The sequence below is a fragment of the Amaranthus tricolor genome, chromosome 1 (assembly GCF_026212465.1).
Source record: "Amaranthus tricolor cultivar Red isolate AtriRed21 chromosome 1, ASM2621246v1, whole genome shotgun sequence".
In the NCBI taxonomy this organism is placed as follows: Eukaryota; Viridiplantae; Streptophyta; class Magnoliopsida; order Caryophyllales; family Amaranthaceae; genus Amaranthus; species Amaranthus tricolor.
In genome coordinates this window covers 44,441,034-44,456,688 of record NC_080047.1, presented here as the reverse complement: position 1 = coordinate 44,456,688, position 15,655 = coordinate 44,441,034, and the positions used below count along the sequence as shown (strand labels likewise).

General features: G+C 33.7%; 3 protein-coding genes across 5 annotated transcripts in view; all 3 read left to right on the top strand.

Moving 5' to 3' along the window:
• Positions 1 to 9,029, top strand: part of LOC130826541 (uncharacterized) — a 9,941-nt gene extending 912 nt beyond the window's left edge. Inside the window, exons 2-3 of one of the 2 annotated variants that reach the window (XM_057692129.1) lie at positions 5,074 to 5,586; positions 8,390 to 9,029. In XM_057692129.1, coding sequence (XP_057548112.1) covers positions 5,074 to 5,586; positions 8,390 to 8,832 — 956 coding nt within the window. In that variant the 3' untranslated portion in view covers positions 8,833 to 9,029. Of the gene's footprint in view, positions 1 to 5,073; positions 5,587 to 8,377 lie in introns of both variants that reach the window. The other variant, XM_057692124.1, reaches the window with a different exon arrangement.
• On the top strand, positions 192 to 1,966 carry LOC130826537 (uncharacterized). The gene is made up of 2 exons (XM_057692121.1): positions 192 to 1,556; positions 1,796 to 1,966. The coding sequence occupies exons 1-2, from the start codon at positions 401 to 403 to the stop codon at positions 1,828 to 1,830; spliced, it is 1,191 nt and encodes a 396-aa protein (XP_057548104.1). The 5' UTR covers positions 192 to 400; the 3' UTR covers positions 1,831 to 1,966.
• Positions 9,030 to 12,243: 3,214 nt separating the features above from the next.
• On the top strand, positions 12,244 to 15,444 carry LOC130828264 (calmodulin). Of its 2 annotated transcripts, none has more exons than XM_057694133.1 (2): positions 12,244 to 12,479; positions 14,760 to 15,444. In XM_057694133.1, exons 1-2 carry the CDS (start codon positions 12,404 to 12,406, stop codon positions 15,131 to 15,133), a joined length of 450 nt encoding a protein of 149 aa, XP_057550116.1. In that variant the 5' UTR covers positions 12,244 to 12,403; the 3' UTR covers positions 15,134 to 15,444. The 2 variants fall into 2 exon arrangements, with proteins under 2 accessions (XP_057550116.1, XP_057550123.1); XM_057694140.1 differs by lacking the exon at positions 12,244 to 12,479 and adding an exon at positions 13,571 to 14,662.
• Positions 15,445 to 15,655: the final 211 nt, after the last annotated feature.

The window sequence follows — 15,655 nt, the reverse complement described above, 5'->3', positions numbered from 1 at the left end:
ATTGCATTCATTCCATGATAATATATACAAAATACATGCTTTAATTAAGCCACTAATTAAGCTAACAAATATTCATCAAAATATTCTTAGGCATAAACTAGGAAACTAATATATACTAAGTCAAAGATATATTATCAATTAATATCTTATTAATTGATAATATATCTTTGACTTAGTATATATTAGTTTCCTAGTTTATGCCTAAGAATATTTTGATGAATATTTGTTAGCTTAATTAGTGGCTTAATTAAAGCATGTATTTTGTATATATTATCATGGAATGAATGCAATAGACACGGAAGATATTCCTTTCATGGTATCAGTTGTTTAGGGTTATTCCGCTGCACCCTGACATTTTTCCGCCCTCTTCTTCCTCTTCTTTCTTTTCTGTTCTGTGACAATGGGGGATTCAAAGACCTCGTATCACCCCGCTCTCACTGTGAATAACATCAAGACCTCCATTTCGGTAGTGCTTACTCTTGAAAACTCACAGTACTCTACTTGGGTGGAACTCTTTAAGATTCACGCTCGTTCTCACCGGGTTCTACACCATATTATCCCTCCCCTGACCACTGACAAGGTAACGGAAAAGCATCCTCTTACTGACGAAGAACAGGAATGGTGGTCTACATTGGATGCTGCAGTAATCTCGTGGATTTACTCCACTATTTCTGGTGATCTCTTGGAGACCATTATAGAACCCGATGCTACGGCAATGGCGGCTTGGAATAGGTTGCGTGATATATTCCAAGATAATCAAAACTCTCGTGCCGTAACTCTAGAACAAGATTTTTCCTCTACAAAAATGGAGGATTTTCCAAATGCATCGGCGTACTGTCAAAGACTCAAGGGTCTTTCCGATCAATTGCGGAATGTTGGAGCTCCGGTGGACAATAATCGACTTGTTCTCCAATTGGTTTCGGGCCTCACCGAACCGTATAATGGTGTTGCTACCCTTATCCGTCAAAGCTCTCCTCTCCCACAATTTTACCAAGCCCGTTCAATGATTACCTTGGAGGAAGCGAGCTTGACAAAACGTGCAGCAATGACTTCTAATTCTGTTTCAGGTTTGGTGGCGACCTTTCGTGATGATGACTCGGGTTCAGATAGCTGGGGTAATACTCGCGCGAAAAACAAAAATCATAAAAAGAATTCTGAAAAAAAAATGCAGAACAGGGGAAGTGGTCGTGGTCCTGCCGCAGCCAATGGTCAGAATTCCGGAGCAAGGGGTGGTGCAGGCCGTGGTGGCGGTCTGCAAAAGCAAAGGGGCGTGGCTCCGTTGTGGCAGCAGCAAGCTTACCCACCTTGGGGTTGGCCGTGGGCTACTCCCCCTTGCCCATTTCCAACACAAGGCTGGGCTAGATCTCAAGGCCCAACAAGAGCACAGCAAGGGGTTCTTGGTCCACGACCCCAACAACAAGCATACGCAGCGTCTCAGTCTCCTTCCTATGTTCCAACAGATTTGGAGTCGGCTTTTCACACCATGTCTCTACAGCAGCCCGATCCATCGTGGTACATGGATACCGGCGCCACTTCTCATATGACATCCACCAACGGTAATCTCTCGTCTTATTTTAATTTGAGTAATCATCATAATAGTATTGTTGTTGGTAATGGTCATACTATTCCAATCCGTGGTTGTGGAAATACTACTTTGCCATCCCCTAATCCTCCGTTGTCTCTCTCTAATGTCCTACATGCCCCAAAACTCATTAAAAATCTTATTTCTGTTCGTCGATTTACCACTGATAATTTTGTGTCTGTTGAGTTTGACCCTTATGGTTTTTCTGTGAAGGACTATCGGACGGGGATGCCCATAATGAGATGTGATAGCAAAGGGGACCTTTATCCGCTCACTACCAATTTTTCTCGCTCTTCTCAATCAACCTTTACGGCGTTAGCTTCTCCTTTTTGGCATGCTCGACTGGGACATCCAGGACCTTCTATTTTAAAGACTCTTAGTAACAATAAAAGCATTGAATGTACTCAATCCTCTAGTTCTAATATTTGTCATTCATGTGTACTTGGAAAACATATTAAGTTGCCTTTTGTTTCTTCTACTTCTAATACTACTATGCCTTTTAATATTGTTCATAGTGACCTTTGGTCGTCACCCGTTTTGAGTACATCGGGTCACCGTTATTATATGCTTATTTTGGATGATTTCTCAAAATTTTTATGGACTTTTCCTTTAGCTAAGAAATCGGATGTTTTTGATAAAGTCTTAGCATTTCAAGCATTAATTCAAACCCAATTTGAACGACCTATTAAGACTTTTCAATGTGATAATGGGAAGGAATATGATAACGGATCTTTTTGGGCTATGTGTGAGTCTAATGGTATGACATTTCGTCTATCATGTCCTCACACCTCGTCTCAAAATGGGAAGGCCGAGAGAAAAATAAGGTCATTGAATAATATTATTCGCACCCTTCTTACACATGCCTCTTTACCTCCATCTTTTTGGCATCATGCGTTACAAATGGCTACTTATCTTCATAATATAATTCCAAGTAAATTACTCGAGTCTAAGTCTCCTCTAGAGGTTCTTTATCAAAGAAAGCCGTCTTATTCTCATTTACGAATTTTTGGTTGCTTGTGTTATCCCCTTTTCCCATCCACTACTATTAATAAACTTCAACCTCGTTCAACACCTTGTGTTTTCTTGGGGTATCCATCTAATCATAGGGGTTACAAGTGTTATGATTTATCTTCTCACAAGATTTTCATAAACCGACATGTTGTGTTTGATGAATCGATTTTTCCCTTTTCAAAGTTGCATATACCCTCTTCTCACACATATGATTTTTTAGATGAAGGGCTTCATCCTTCTATAATTCACCATATGCAAACTTATACTACACCGTTTGGGCAGCCTTCTACTGCAGCCCACACCTCTAATGGGCCAGCTACACCCACGAGCCCAATTCACAACCATCCTCCTCCTCCTCTTTCTGGGCCGTCTAATAATTCCAATCTTGCTGGACCTATCCCAAGCCCACTTTCACCCCCCCTTTCTCTCCCTACCTTGGACGCTGATGTTGGGCTGAATAGGTCACTTGTGGACCATGTGCATGTTCATTCAGCCACGGCCCACTCGCAACATACCCACTCAGCAAGCCCAAGTGTTTCCCCTAGCCCACAAATTCAAAATCCATCTCTTCCATCTACTGTTACCACGAGAAGCAAAAATGGGATATTTAAACCCAATCCAAAATATAAAAATTTCAATACTATGGTTTCTAATGTTACGAAATCCCCTCTCCCTCGTAACCCCATTTCCGCTCTTCGTGACCCGAATTGGAAAATGGCAATGGATGATGAATTTAATGCTCTTATTAAAAATAAGACGTGGGAGTTGGTGCCCCGTCCACCTGATGTTAATGTTATTCGTTCTATGTGGATTTTTACTCATAAGATGAAATCTGACGGCTCTTTTGAGAGGCATAAAGCACGACTTGTAGGTAATGGCAAAACACAACAGGTTGGCATTGATTGTGGGGAGACTTTTAGTCCAGTGGTGAAGCCGGCTACTATTCGTACTGTTCTTAGCCTTGCTTTATCTAAAGCTTGGTCGATAAATCAGCTTGATGTTAAGAACGCCTTTCTACATGGTAAGCTTCAGGAGACGGTCTATATGCATCAACCCCTTGGGTACCGTGATAAAACGCACCCTGATTATGTGTGTTTATTACGAGGCTCCTTATATGGTCTTAAGCAGGCACCCCGAGCATGGTATAAGAGGTTTGCAGATTTTGTTTCTTCTATTGGATTCACTAATAGTAAGAGTGACAATTCACTATTTATTTATCGTCAGGGAAACAATGTGGCTTATTTACTTTTATATGTTGATAACATTATTCTTACTGCTTCTTCTGATTCTCTGCGGCGCTCTATTATGTCCCTTCTTAGCTCAGAATTTGCTATGAAAGACTTGGGTAAGCTTCATTATTTTCTTGGCATAGCAGTGACAAAACATAAGGGTGGATTATTTTTGTCGCAACGCAAATATGCGGAGGAAATTATTGACCGCGCAGGTATGGCTTCTTGCAAACCTTCGGCTACGCCTATTGAGGTCAAACCAAAGGCCAGTTCTACAGGTTCTCCTTGTGCCGACCCTAGATTATATCGCAGTCTTGCAGGAGCCTTGCAGTACCTTACCTTTACTAGACCAGATATAGCATATTCGGTCCAACAGGTTTGCTTACATATGCATGATCCGAAAGAGAGTCATATGGCGGCTCTCAAGCGAGTTATTCGGTATGTACAGGGCACTATTGATCAGGGATTGCATCTGTATCCGTCAACTATTTCATCTCTAAAGTCATATACAGATGCTGATTGGGCTGGGTGTCCCGATACTAGACGCTCCACATTCGGATATTGTGTGTATTTGGGTGATAATTTGATTTCTTGGTCCTCAAAACGGCAACCTACTATATTTAAGTCTAGTGCTGAGGCAGAGTACAGGGGCGTTGCTAATGTAGTTTCTGAGTCATGTTGGCTTCGCAACTTACTTTTGGAGTTACATTGTCCAATTAAAAAGGCAACATTGGTGTATTGTGACAATGTGAGTGCTATTTATCTATCTGGCAATCCGGTACATCATCAACGAACAAAACATATAGAGATGGACATTTTGTTTGTTCGAGAAAAGGTAGCACGTGGTGAGGTACGTGTTCTTCATGTCCCTTCTAGGCACCAAATTGCAGATATTTTTACAAAGGGGCTCCCTCGTGTGCTTTTTGAAGATTTCAAGGCTAGTCTAAGTGTTCACCCTCCTCCCGCTTAGACAATGGGGGAGTGTTAAGATATATTAATTGATAATATATCTTTGACTTAGTATATATTAGTTTCCTAGTTTATGCCTAAGAATATTTTGATGAATATTTGTTAGCTTAATTAGTGGCTTAATTAAAGCATGTATTTTGTATATATTATCATGGAATGAATGCAATAGACACGGAAGATATTCCTTTCAACATGTTTAAATAATCTTATTTATTAATCCATCTTTAAATCCATGAGAATTTATTTTACTTTTCTAAGCAATGTCTCATCATAATTTAACAGGTAGGAAACAAGAACGTAATAGTAATGTTCACACCCCTATAAAATCTGAACAAACACCCACGTGTCAGCCACGTGATTACAGCTCAACGGTGGCAGAAAAATTATCTCTAGATCACACGCCGAGAAGCCCGGCGATTCCACCGGATATTCGCCGTTCATCAACCGAAACCGTGGCGAGTTCCCCAAGAGTGGTGGAGCGTTTAGTGGGACTTGATGATTTTTCGGCAAGATCATCGTCAAATACTCCGGCAAGGGTGGCGTCTCCGGCCGCGGAAAAAAGGAGGAAGCTTGTTGATGCTTTGGAAAAATGTGATGAGGATTTGAAGACTTTGAAGAAAATTATTGAGGCATTGCGTAAGACACAAACGCCGCCACGAGTGGTGGAGGTGAAAAGAAAAGAGGTGGTCGATGAGGTGGAAAGTGAAGTAGGAAGTGAAGGGCCCAGCCCCGTATCAATGTTAGACCATCATCATTATCATTTATCTTCCGCTTATTCTAAGAGAATTCAACATGGTAAGTAATTTTACTTTTTGAGCTATTTATACTACTTATTTTACTAATTTAATTTTTTTTAGCTATTTTATATGAAAATTAAATATAGTAACATAACATTATTCAAAATATAAATACAACAAAATGATAAAAATACGGAATTAAATGAAAAAGTATAATGAAATCACTCCGAGAAGAAAGGAATAAACACCAAATAATATCTTTTTTGCAGTCAAACAACACATGATGGTGTTTTTCTTTCTCATTATACGCATTAGAGTAGGAGTATATCTTGGATGAACTTGTAGCACAGTAGCATTCTCATTATACTGATATACTTACTTTTATAGCACGAAAACGAAGAAATTAGATAACTTATATGTTAAAATAATGTATTTAGAAATTTTTCTCATAGTGGTTAGTCGTTAGCTTACAACAACATTTGAGTATACTTTTTTTAATTAATTCTGATAATTTTATATAGGTTAGGCAAGAGAAAAAGGAGAATTGATAATTTTACTATAGATATTGCAAATCAAACTTTTATTACAAGTGTGGAAGAGAAAAGTGTATTTTGTTTTAGTAGTGGAAAGATTGAACCCTTAATAACAGATGTTAGTAAGAAATGTATTAGAATTCTGAGAATTATATGAGAAAGTTTATTAAAATCAATATTAAAATGGTCAAATAATTTATCTTTATTATTGAATGTGTATTTTCAATATGGTCTTTAATCTTGTACTGCAAATATGATCTGTACGTTTTGTTAATTGTCATCTAAGACAATATATCATATTTAGAGTATTTTAACTTGAATTTTCTAAACCTAAAGTTATTATAACTATTTTGATGTACATCAAATTAATACAAAACTTGTTCAATTTCAAATATGAGACATATGTGCTAGGTTCTAAATTTACCAAACTCCTTGAAAGTCACAAACTATAGTCCTAATGTTGATTTTTTTATTTTATTATTTTATTATTTTTTTTTGTGAGAGAACTTAATTCTATATTACACATAAAATTGTTTTAAAACAAAATGTTAACATATATACCCTAATAAGGTGAAACATAATAGTGGGAGACAATGCATGTTGTTCCTCATGTAAAAGGAACAAGCTTTATATCACTATAACGTCAGGTACACCCACTACACATAGATGTTATAATGGGCCCTAAAATCATCATCTACCCTGAACTAACTAGTTGGTGTTGAATGGTGATTATTCCTTGTCTTTATGTAATTCATTTTTATTGTTTATACCGTGTGAAAAGATCACCATGGGACCCACAACCTAAACGATTGCTTCATCCATCTCTTTAAATTCATTAATTTTTAAAGAAAATTTGACATTTTTGTTTCTTAGGAAGGAGAGACTATAATCATATAAATAAGAGAAAGAAAAAAAAATAAATGACACATTAAATCACACATGTTGCTTAATATCTTAGCCAACTAAATAAGTGTAATGAATTCATCATAAAAAAAACTCTTTCTACTTATTATTTTGTGTTTTGTTGTTATTGCCAATTTAACGACAACAAATTTACAATAATAAGTTATAATTATGTAGCAATTTCAAAGAAATTAAGATAATTTTAAGCCATATATATTATTTACTGACCTTGCTCATAGTTGTCGCGCTCTCCTTTATGGGTATGAGATGTCGTCTTTCTTTCCTCTCTAGACCCTTCTCATAGTTTTCTATGGGCGGAATTATGATGATATTATTTACTGAAAATAGCAAGTTGATTCATGTAATTAGCTTAATTATTTTGTAAGTTGAAAATTAAAAAAAGAAAAAACATAACTATACCGAGTATATATAGTATACGAACTTTTTAGATGCACGGTAAATTAACTATATTAAGAAAAGATCATCAATCTAACACATGATTAGGATCATTTATGAGATTCAAAATGGCTAAATTTTTCATCCGAATTTGTAAACAAGAAGTTATCATGACCCATTGTTGCTTTATATCCATGGTGAGTGAGGTGGTTCTGAAAGATATAGGCTTTAAGATCTCTAAATTTAACTGTTCGATCATATAGGGGCATGGTTGTGTATGTACATGTGAGAGAACCACTACAACAAATTTAAGTTTTCGCGGCATTGAATTTAGTAGTATTAAAAAAATGCCATTAATTTATATTTTTAGTGTAATAATTATTGCTTTTTATTTTAAGTTCTACTATAAAGTGATTTAGTGACACTTTATTTGGCCTTTAGTGGCACACGTAATTATTACTATAGTTTATAGTTGCATTTATGAGAAATGTCACTAGATCCTAAGTCGCAAAAAGCTTTAGTATAATTTATTATTATGCTGCTAAAAGGTCTCAAAAATGTTACTAAATCATTATACATACTATTAGAAATTTAAAGTAATAACATTTAAATTAAATATCACTAAATATATCCCATTAAAAACAAATTATTTTGTAGTGAAATTATATGTGTAAGATTGAAGTTTTGTCTTTCCAATAAGTCAAGACAAGCATATATACTTCAATAAAACGGACATCACCTTTAAATATGTCAAAGTAATGAAGAAGTTTAAATTATCTTAAGTATACTTCATCTTTGCGTAATCGATTATATTCTTTGATTCAAATTTGTACAAATATCATAAGGATATATTATCATTAACACACAGTCTTGAACATAAGATGAATTATGATTAATATAATTAATGTTATTTTACTTAACTTCTTGATTATGGTTTATTTTCTACTTTTTCCCGTATTCTGATTCTGATTTTGTGCGAAAATACTGGATAGTTGACAATGACCATGACTTAACTAGTTGATTATCTAGATCACCAACTTAGGCAACACCAACAACAAAAGCCAAAGCAACACCAAAAGCAACATATAACAAAGAAAAAGCCAAGAGATCATGAAGACAAAGCTATGAATTTCATGTACAACAAACCAACATCATCATCAATCATCAAAGAACAAACCATTATCACCACAACAACACAACCATTACAGTGTCCTACAACAACACAAGTAAAGACAAACACATGGAGTACGGCCATGAAAGAATGTGTGATCGAGGTTTGTCAAGAGGTTGAATGGGGTCAAATACAACAAGTTGGAAGAATTGGATTGCTTATTCAAGATTTTATTCTTAAGGATTTGATAGATGAGACTATTAAAGATTTAGGTTTTTGTTCTTATTTTGATCATGTTTGTAGTGGGATTTCCTCTTTTAAGTTACCTTTTGAAGCATGCAAGAAACAATTATGCTTTTAGGGCTAGAGGTTCAAGCTTGTACTCATAGCGCAAAATGCAGTTTTGGTCACGCTCGTTAGTTAGTAACTTAGTATGGATGATTTTCTGGTCAATGCAGCTAATATTTTAATTGCTGTAAAGTCGAAAACCTTTTCAATACGATCGCGATACAGTGACGTGGCCTTATTTTTCAATGTGATTGTACTTGTACTTGTACAATTATGTAATTTTTTTTAGTGTTCTTTTGTAGTGTATGTATGAAACAAGTTAGTTTCCTTTAACTAGTTGGAATATACTATGCAAATTAATTGCTTAATCTTTTTTAGTTCAAGGCAAGGGAATGGGGATAGATGTAAGCATATTTGGGGAAAGGTGGAACATGATGTTCCAATCAAATAAGATGTGATTTTCAATTAATTGTTTTTATCTTTTTTTAGTATAAAGTAGCTAAGTAAAAAGAGCAGTAAGACTCAAACTCAAATCATAATTAAGGAAAGTTGAACATGTTTAAACTTAGACAAAAATCTGATTCTCAATTTCTTACTCTTTTAGGATTGTTTGAAATCTCATATTAGGAGTATTAGTAGAGGTATAGAAAGAAATACTTGTTAAATAACAATCAAATTAAAGTCTAATGCCAATTGGGTATAACTCAGTTTTGATGGTCGTTCAAAGGAATTATTATTTTTCAAATTTCTACCATCTCAACATGCATATCTAATTAAATATTGTTTTCACTCCTTCCTTTTTGATAATGTGCGATATTTCTCACGCTCTTTTTATGTCCCTCGAATTGCATGCAACTTTCCTTTCCTTTCCTTATCAATTTACTGACCCATTGTTGTATGAGCCCAAACAATCTTAAACGATAATTTTTCATCTTCTCCTCAATATAAATAATGTAGAAAAGAAACACAATGCAGAATTAATAAAATGTTCTCAGTTCATTAAAATAAGTTATATTTAATAAAAATAAATGTCAAAATACAACTTAAATATAGCTTATAAAAAAGTCGATAATTATTCTCTTCCACCCTTGTAATATATGTTTGATTATTATCTTGAACTTTGAATTAATAAAATCAATAAGTTGTCAAATTGTAAGTTGAGGCCTAATTAAATTTCTATAATGTGAGTAAAATGTCAATCTTTTATTTTCAATTCGCAAGTTTCAAAGTCAAACCTAAAGCGACACAAAAAATCACTCACGACAGTCTTAGAAATCGAGCTACCTATTAAAATTTATATATTTTTTGATTCATTCATCGAATAATTCATCTCCTCTAGATTTTTATTAAAATTTTCCCATAAAATATCCAATTAAACAAAACTACAAAATAATAATAATACTACCCAAATATCTAGAAATTCTACCTCTTTTTACCATTCAAGTTAAATCCTAGTATTAATAATTATAATATTTAAAAATTACTAATAGTGACATAAACCACACAAAGTTAACAGATGTTATGGTTTTAACAAGTTTAATACATTGCGTAATTAATTTTACAACATCTGGTTAATTTGACATTCCGATTGTGAAAGACAAGACGTTGAAGAATAGTCAAGGAGGAGAAAGACGCTACTCGGTCCCACTACACCGCGTAGGGTGTGCCGCGTACTCCCCGAGCTGATCCATTGTATCGGGAAAAAAGGAAAAGAAAAAATACTAAGAAAAAGAAAAAAAAAATCATGTTTCAAGTGATATGATTGGCCATATACTATTGAGTCTCCACCTTTTTTTTCTTTTATTAGAAAATTAATTTTATAAGTTTTACTTCCTCTGTTCTATACTGCAATTATTTCGATTATTTATATATTGAATATTACACATCTAAAAATTATAACAACTTAATATTATGAAAGTATGTGATTAGGCGATTTAAACAAGATCTCATTTGACTATATTTTTTCTTACACATTAGCCGTAATATATGCAATAAACTTGAACAATGAATAGTGTCAAAAACGTTATGTAGCGAGTATTTCAGAACGGAGGAAGTATAACGTGAAGTATTACCTATTTCATCCGTTCTGAAATATTCGCTACTTAGCGATTTTTGACACTATTCATCGTTTAAACTTATTTTATATATTGCGACTAATGTGTAAGAAAAAATATAGTCAAGTGAGATCTTATTTGAATAGTCTTATCGCATACTTTGATAATATTAAGTTTTTGTAATTTTTAGATGTGTTATGTATATAGTTCAATGTATAAATGATCTAAATAACATATTAAATTGCGTAAAAAAAAAATCAAATGTAGCAAGTATAAAGGAACGGTGGAAGTATGTTTTAAAATACATATAACCGATTCTGATATATTATGAGAAAAAATGTCATTATTAATTACAAGTGCTCCCTCCCTTATTTTTTGTTCTTCTTGTTTACTTTTTGCACAGTTTTCAAAGAAAAGTTTAACTCTCAATATCTCTAAATACACATAATAAAAAAAGTATACACTAAAACGAATCTTACAAAATCTTATATGGACATATTTATTCTCTAATATATCTAAAAAATCTTAATCAAATTTCTCTCCCCTTAAAATGAAATATTGCAAATAAAAAAAACATTCAAAAAGAAAAAAAATGTAAAAAAACAAAGAAAATCTATAACGATTATACTATTCCTGGTAATTTATAAGGATTCTCGAATCCCAAATTGTTTTATTATATTATGATAATTAAGTAACATAACTAAAACTTTAACTTTAACTTTAGCCCTACAATGTCCTATTCTTTAACTTTAGCCCTAAAGCCATAAGGAGATTATACAACATTCGTTTTATTATACTTTGCTAAATTTTTCTTTAATATATTATTATTTTATAGAAAAATAACTATTCAACTGTTATTTTGCTTCTATTTTTTTCCAATTTCATAACTAATTAACTCTAATACTTACTGGTTATAATTATCTTTTAACACAGAAATATAATATTATCTTTTAACATAAAATATGTTTTTCTTAAATTTAATGCAAAACCTTAAGTAGCAAGAAAAACAGATCACGGTAATCATAACAATGAGTTGAGAACTTATCATTAATCACACATTGTATAATTAATATTTCATACTTTCATATTACTATTTGATTAAAATGTGATTAAGTCCATATAAAACTCACTTTTCTTGAACAAGCCGGACTTAATTTTTTTTTTCTGAAATGCTATAAAAGTATTGTACTTCCTCCGTTTCAAATTAGGTGCAATATCGAGAATATTACATTATTTACTCAATTGAACTCTTATTTGATTCGACTCGATGAAAAAATTATTAATACTAAATTTTTATAATTTTTTATTATGCATAATTAAAATATTAAATATTTAATTAATACATTAAACTATTTGAAAAACAAATGATACTAAGTATTTTAAAATATATGACTATGGTAATAAAGAAAAAGTTTGGAATTTAATACTGGATCAAAATTTTTAAATAAAATCAAAAATTGACGGTGACACCAATCAAGAAAAAGCCTTTTAATTCAGTTTCTTGATGAGTATAGATAGATATTGATTTTGAGAGAGAAAAAAAAAAGGAAAAACGCAGGTAAAAAAAAAACAAGGAGAGAAAGTGAAAACATGGCGGAGCAACTCACAGACGAACAGATTGCCGAGTTTAAGGAAGCTTTTAGCTTGTTCGACAAAGATGGCGATGGTTTGTTCCTCTTTGTCTTCGTCTTCTAGATCTGTTTCCTTTTTTTTTTTTTTTTTTTTGCTTTTGGAAAAGCATTAATTTTTTAAATATATATTATGTCGTTTTTATGTTTGATTAATATAAATTTGGCGTCATTTCTTTGAAGAATACTGCATCTTTTGATTTAATTTCAGAATAATGTTGAGGATCTGCGCTTTAATTTTGATTATACGCACTTTTTGATTTATACGTGGATTAAATTAATGACATTTTGCGTAATTTTGACGGATTGAATTGTTGAAGCCTTAAAAAAAAGAGGCATTTTGAGTTGATTAGTTTTGGTTTTATGGTAAGATTGCGTAATTTTGATGTATTGAATTGTAAAATACCGTTGTTTTAATCAAAGGGTTCATAATTAAGGAGGTTTGTTTTTAATTATGTTTGGACTCTTTACATTGGAGATAAGGAGGCTTGTTATAATCATGCTTGAATTCTCTACATAGGAGATATGTGTTGTTGTTTTAGTACTTAGTTCGAACTGGTTAGGGTAATGAGGATGAGAGTGGTGATGGGTTATTAGAAGAAGAGGTCATTTAAAGTTGATTTGAGGAGCTGATATGGCTGAAGATAACGTGGATTTTAAGAGTGTATAATGAATGGAGCTGGTTGAGGAGTGTTTGTAAATGATCATTAAATAATTTTGTAGTAAGTTGTAAGGTATTTATTAAAGATAGCTTTGATAAAGCATACTCCTTTTTAGCAATTTGCTTTTGTTAGTTTGTTTTAGTTTATTTAGTTGACTTTGTAAGGCTTACTGGCTTAGGTATTGTTTTTAGGGATAAGATTGGTAAACTTGTCAAAGTGTAGCTGACGGTTGTAATGAAAAAGGAAATTCTAAGATTTGTTTCTAAATAGGATGAAATTCTTGAAATTGGAGGATAGTATGTTCGATATGCGGGACTCCCAATCCTTGTCTTGTTGGGATTCGTTCTTGGTTTTTTCATGCTAGGATTTGTTGATTGGGGGGGGGGGGGGGGGGGGGGGTGTCAATGAAAGGCATATGAAATAGATTTGTTAAGAGATGTGTGGGAATGTGTTGAAAGGCAGAGTTGGCAAGATGTGTCGTTCTAGATGGTTTTTGTTGGGTTTATTTTTGGCCAGTCAAACGCTAAAATATTGATCTTTCGAGTGGAGCAGTTGATAGTATCATGGCTTAGTAATTGTTGCAAATAGTTTTCTGTATATAATGAGTGTGCTATTGTTGAGAGATAATTTCTTTGTTGGTGTCATTACTTTACAACAAGTTTGCTGTAAAAAATCAACTTGTTTTTGAGTGAATACAAGCAACCAAAATATTAGAATGTTATTTCACTGATGGACTCTTACTTGCCTATTATTTTCTCATCTTATTGAATGACTTATCTGATAAATATGGTATTAATGTAATGATGTTTGTGTTCTGGAAGTTATTCGATCTAATTCTCAATCTCTCGAGAGTGTTGTGTACTCTTGATAATAAAGCCTATCAACATCTTTAGTTTACTTCTCTAGTTTTTGGAATGTCAGCAAACCTATGTGTGCTTCAATCACCTCAGATGTTTTTGAAAATTTATTTTGTGCTGGGTTTCTTGAATGGTTCTTGTGCTACGTACCTTCTCCCAAAATTCCTTACCAGACATATCACATGATATCATACACGTGTGACAGAAAGTGCTAGTTTGATCTACATTATGAAGTGACTAGTAATTTCTTTGCTAAGCATTAACTTTTCCTGGATGCTTATAGTGATTTGGAGAACCCATCAATGCTTACAAGTTACAACAAGTTGCACCTTATTTGGAATGAGGGAATTGGAGGGAAAGAAAGAGGAGGAATTCGGAGAGATATTTTGGATAGGAGGGATTTGAAAAGAAGGGATAAAGTCCAATTTTATTATATCCAAATCTCTCCAAGTGGAAAGATTCCTTGGAAAATGACTTTTCTATAATTCCCTCCTGTTGTTTTCCTCCTAAACAAACAAAGGAGACTTATCTATTATTCCCTTCCTTTCTTTTCCTTTCACTCCCTTCCCCTTTCCTTCCTTTCCTTTGCCTCCTAAATTTTTATCCAAGCTCAATGTTTCTGTTTTGGGGTTCTGAGCTCCTGGCAGCCTCCGTATGGGGTTATTGTTATGTTTCATTGCATGCTATCCCAAATGAAAAAAGGTGTTGTATATCTGCAACACTGATGAGATCCTGTAATGTTTTCTAATGTGTTTGGCACCTTTTCTTTTGGCTTTAAACCGACCTTTTCTTATCCCAGGTTGTATCACCACCAAGGAGCTCGGAACAGTGATGAGGTCCCTTGGTCAGAACCCAACTGAGGCAGAGCTTCAAGACATGATAAATGAGGTTGATGCTGATGGAAACGGTACCATCGACTTCCCAGAATTCCTCAACCTGATGGCCAGAAAGATGAAAGACACTGATTCCGAGGAAGAACTTAAAGAAGCTTTCCGTGTCTTCGACAAGGATCAAAACGGTTTCATCTCTGCTGCTGAGCTGCGCCATGTGATGACAAACCTAGGTGAAAAGCTCACCGATGAGGAAGTCGACGAGATGATCCGGGAAGCTGATGTTGATGGTGATGGCCAAATCAACTACGAGGAGTTCGTCAAAGTGATGATGGCCAAGTGATGAATTCCTGGTAAATGATGAAAAAAAGATAAATTTGTAAAATGTTAGTGAATTATTATGAGACCTATATTGTTTTTTTTTTCTTTAGTAATTTCTGATGCATAGAAACCAGACATTTTAGGTCATGTTGTGGATTTGTGATTGTGGTGATCTCTGTTTGGCAATTTCTGTAATGCTGTTTTTCTTGGTGACTGTTAACTTGTTCTTTCTGGTTTCTATTGTATCAGTATCCCTTTGGAGAATCAACTAATTCTGATAATTGATTCAGTTCTCGAAACACATTATTCTATGCATTTGAATTTTGACTGTAATCCTGTATGATATAATTGGCTCATTAGTTGTCTCACCAAATATTTAAAGGTGTTTAACAATTGGTTATTGTCTTTTGGTTGATTTAGTTGGTTGTTTAACCAGTTGGTACTTCGTAGGCTGTTTGTTCTGTTAAGTTAGTTGTATAAATCAGCTGTTATCGAAAATGTTTGTTAATGTTTGTTAAAAGTAGTTATATTGCCGTTTATTTGG

Coding starts and splice junctions, on each gene's coding strand:
- LOC130826537 (XM_057692121.1), top strand. CDS start 401: ATGGGGGATTCAAAGACCTCGTATCACCCCGCTCTCACTGTGAATAAC. Junction 1,557..1,795: donor TCATATGACATCCACCAACG/GTAATCTCTCGT, acceptor TTTTCTGTGAAG/GACTATCGGACGGGGATGCC.
- LOC130828264 (XM_057694133.1), top strand. CDS start 12,404: ATGGCGGAGCAACTCACAGACGAACAGATTGCCGAGTTTAAGGAAGCT. Junction 12,480..14,759: donor GTTCGACAAAGATGGCGATG/GTTTGTTCCTCT, acceptor TTCTTATCCCAG/GTTGTATCACCACCAAGGAG.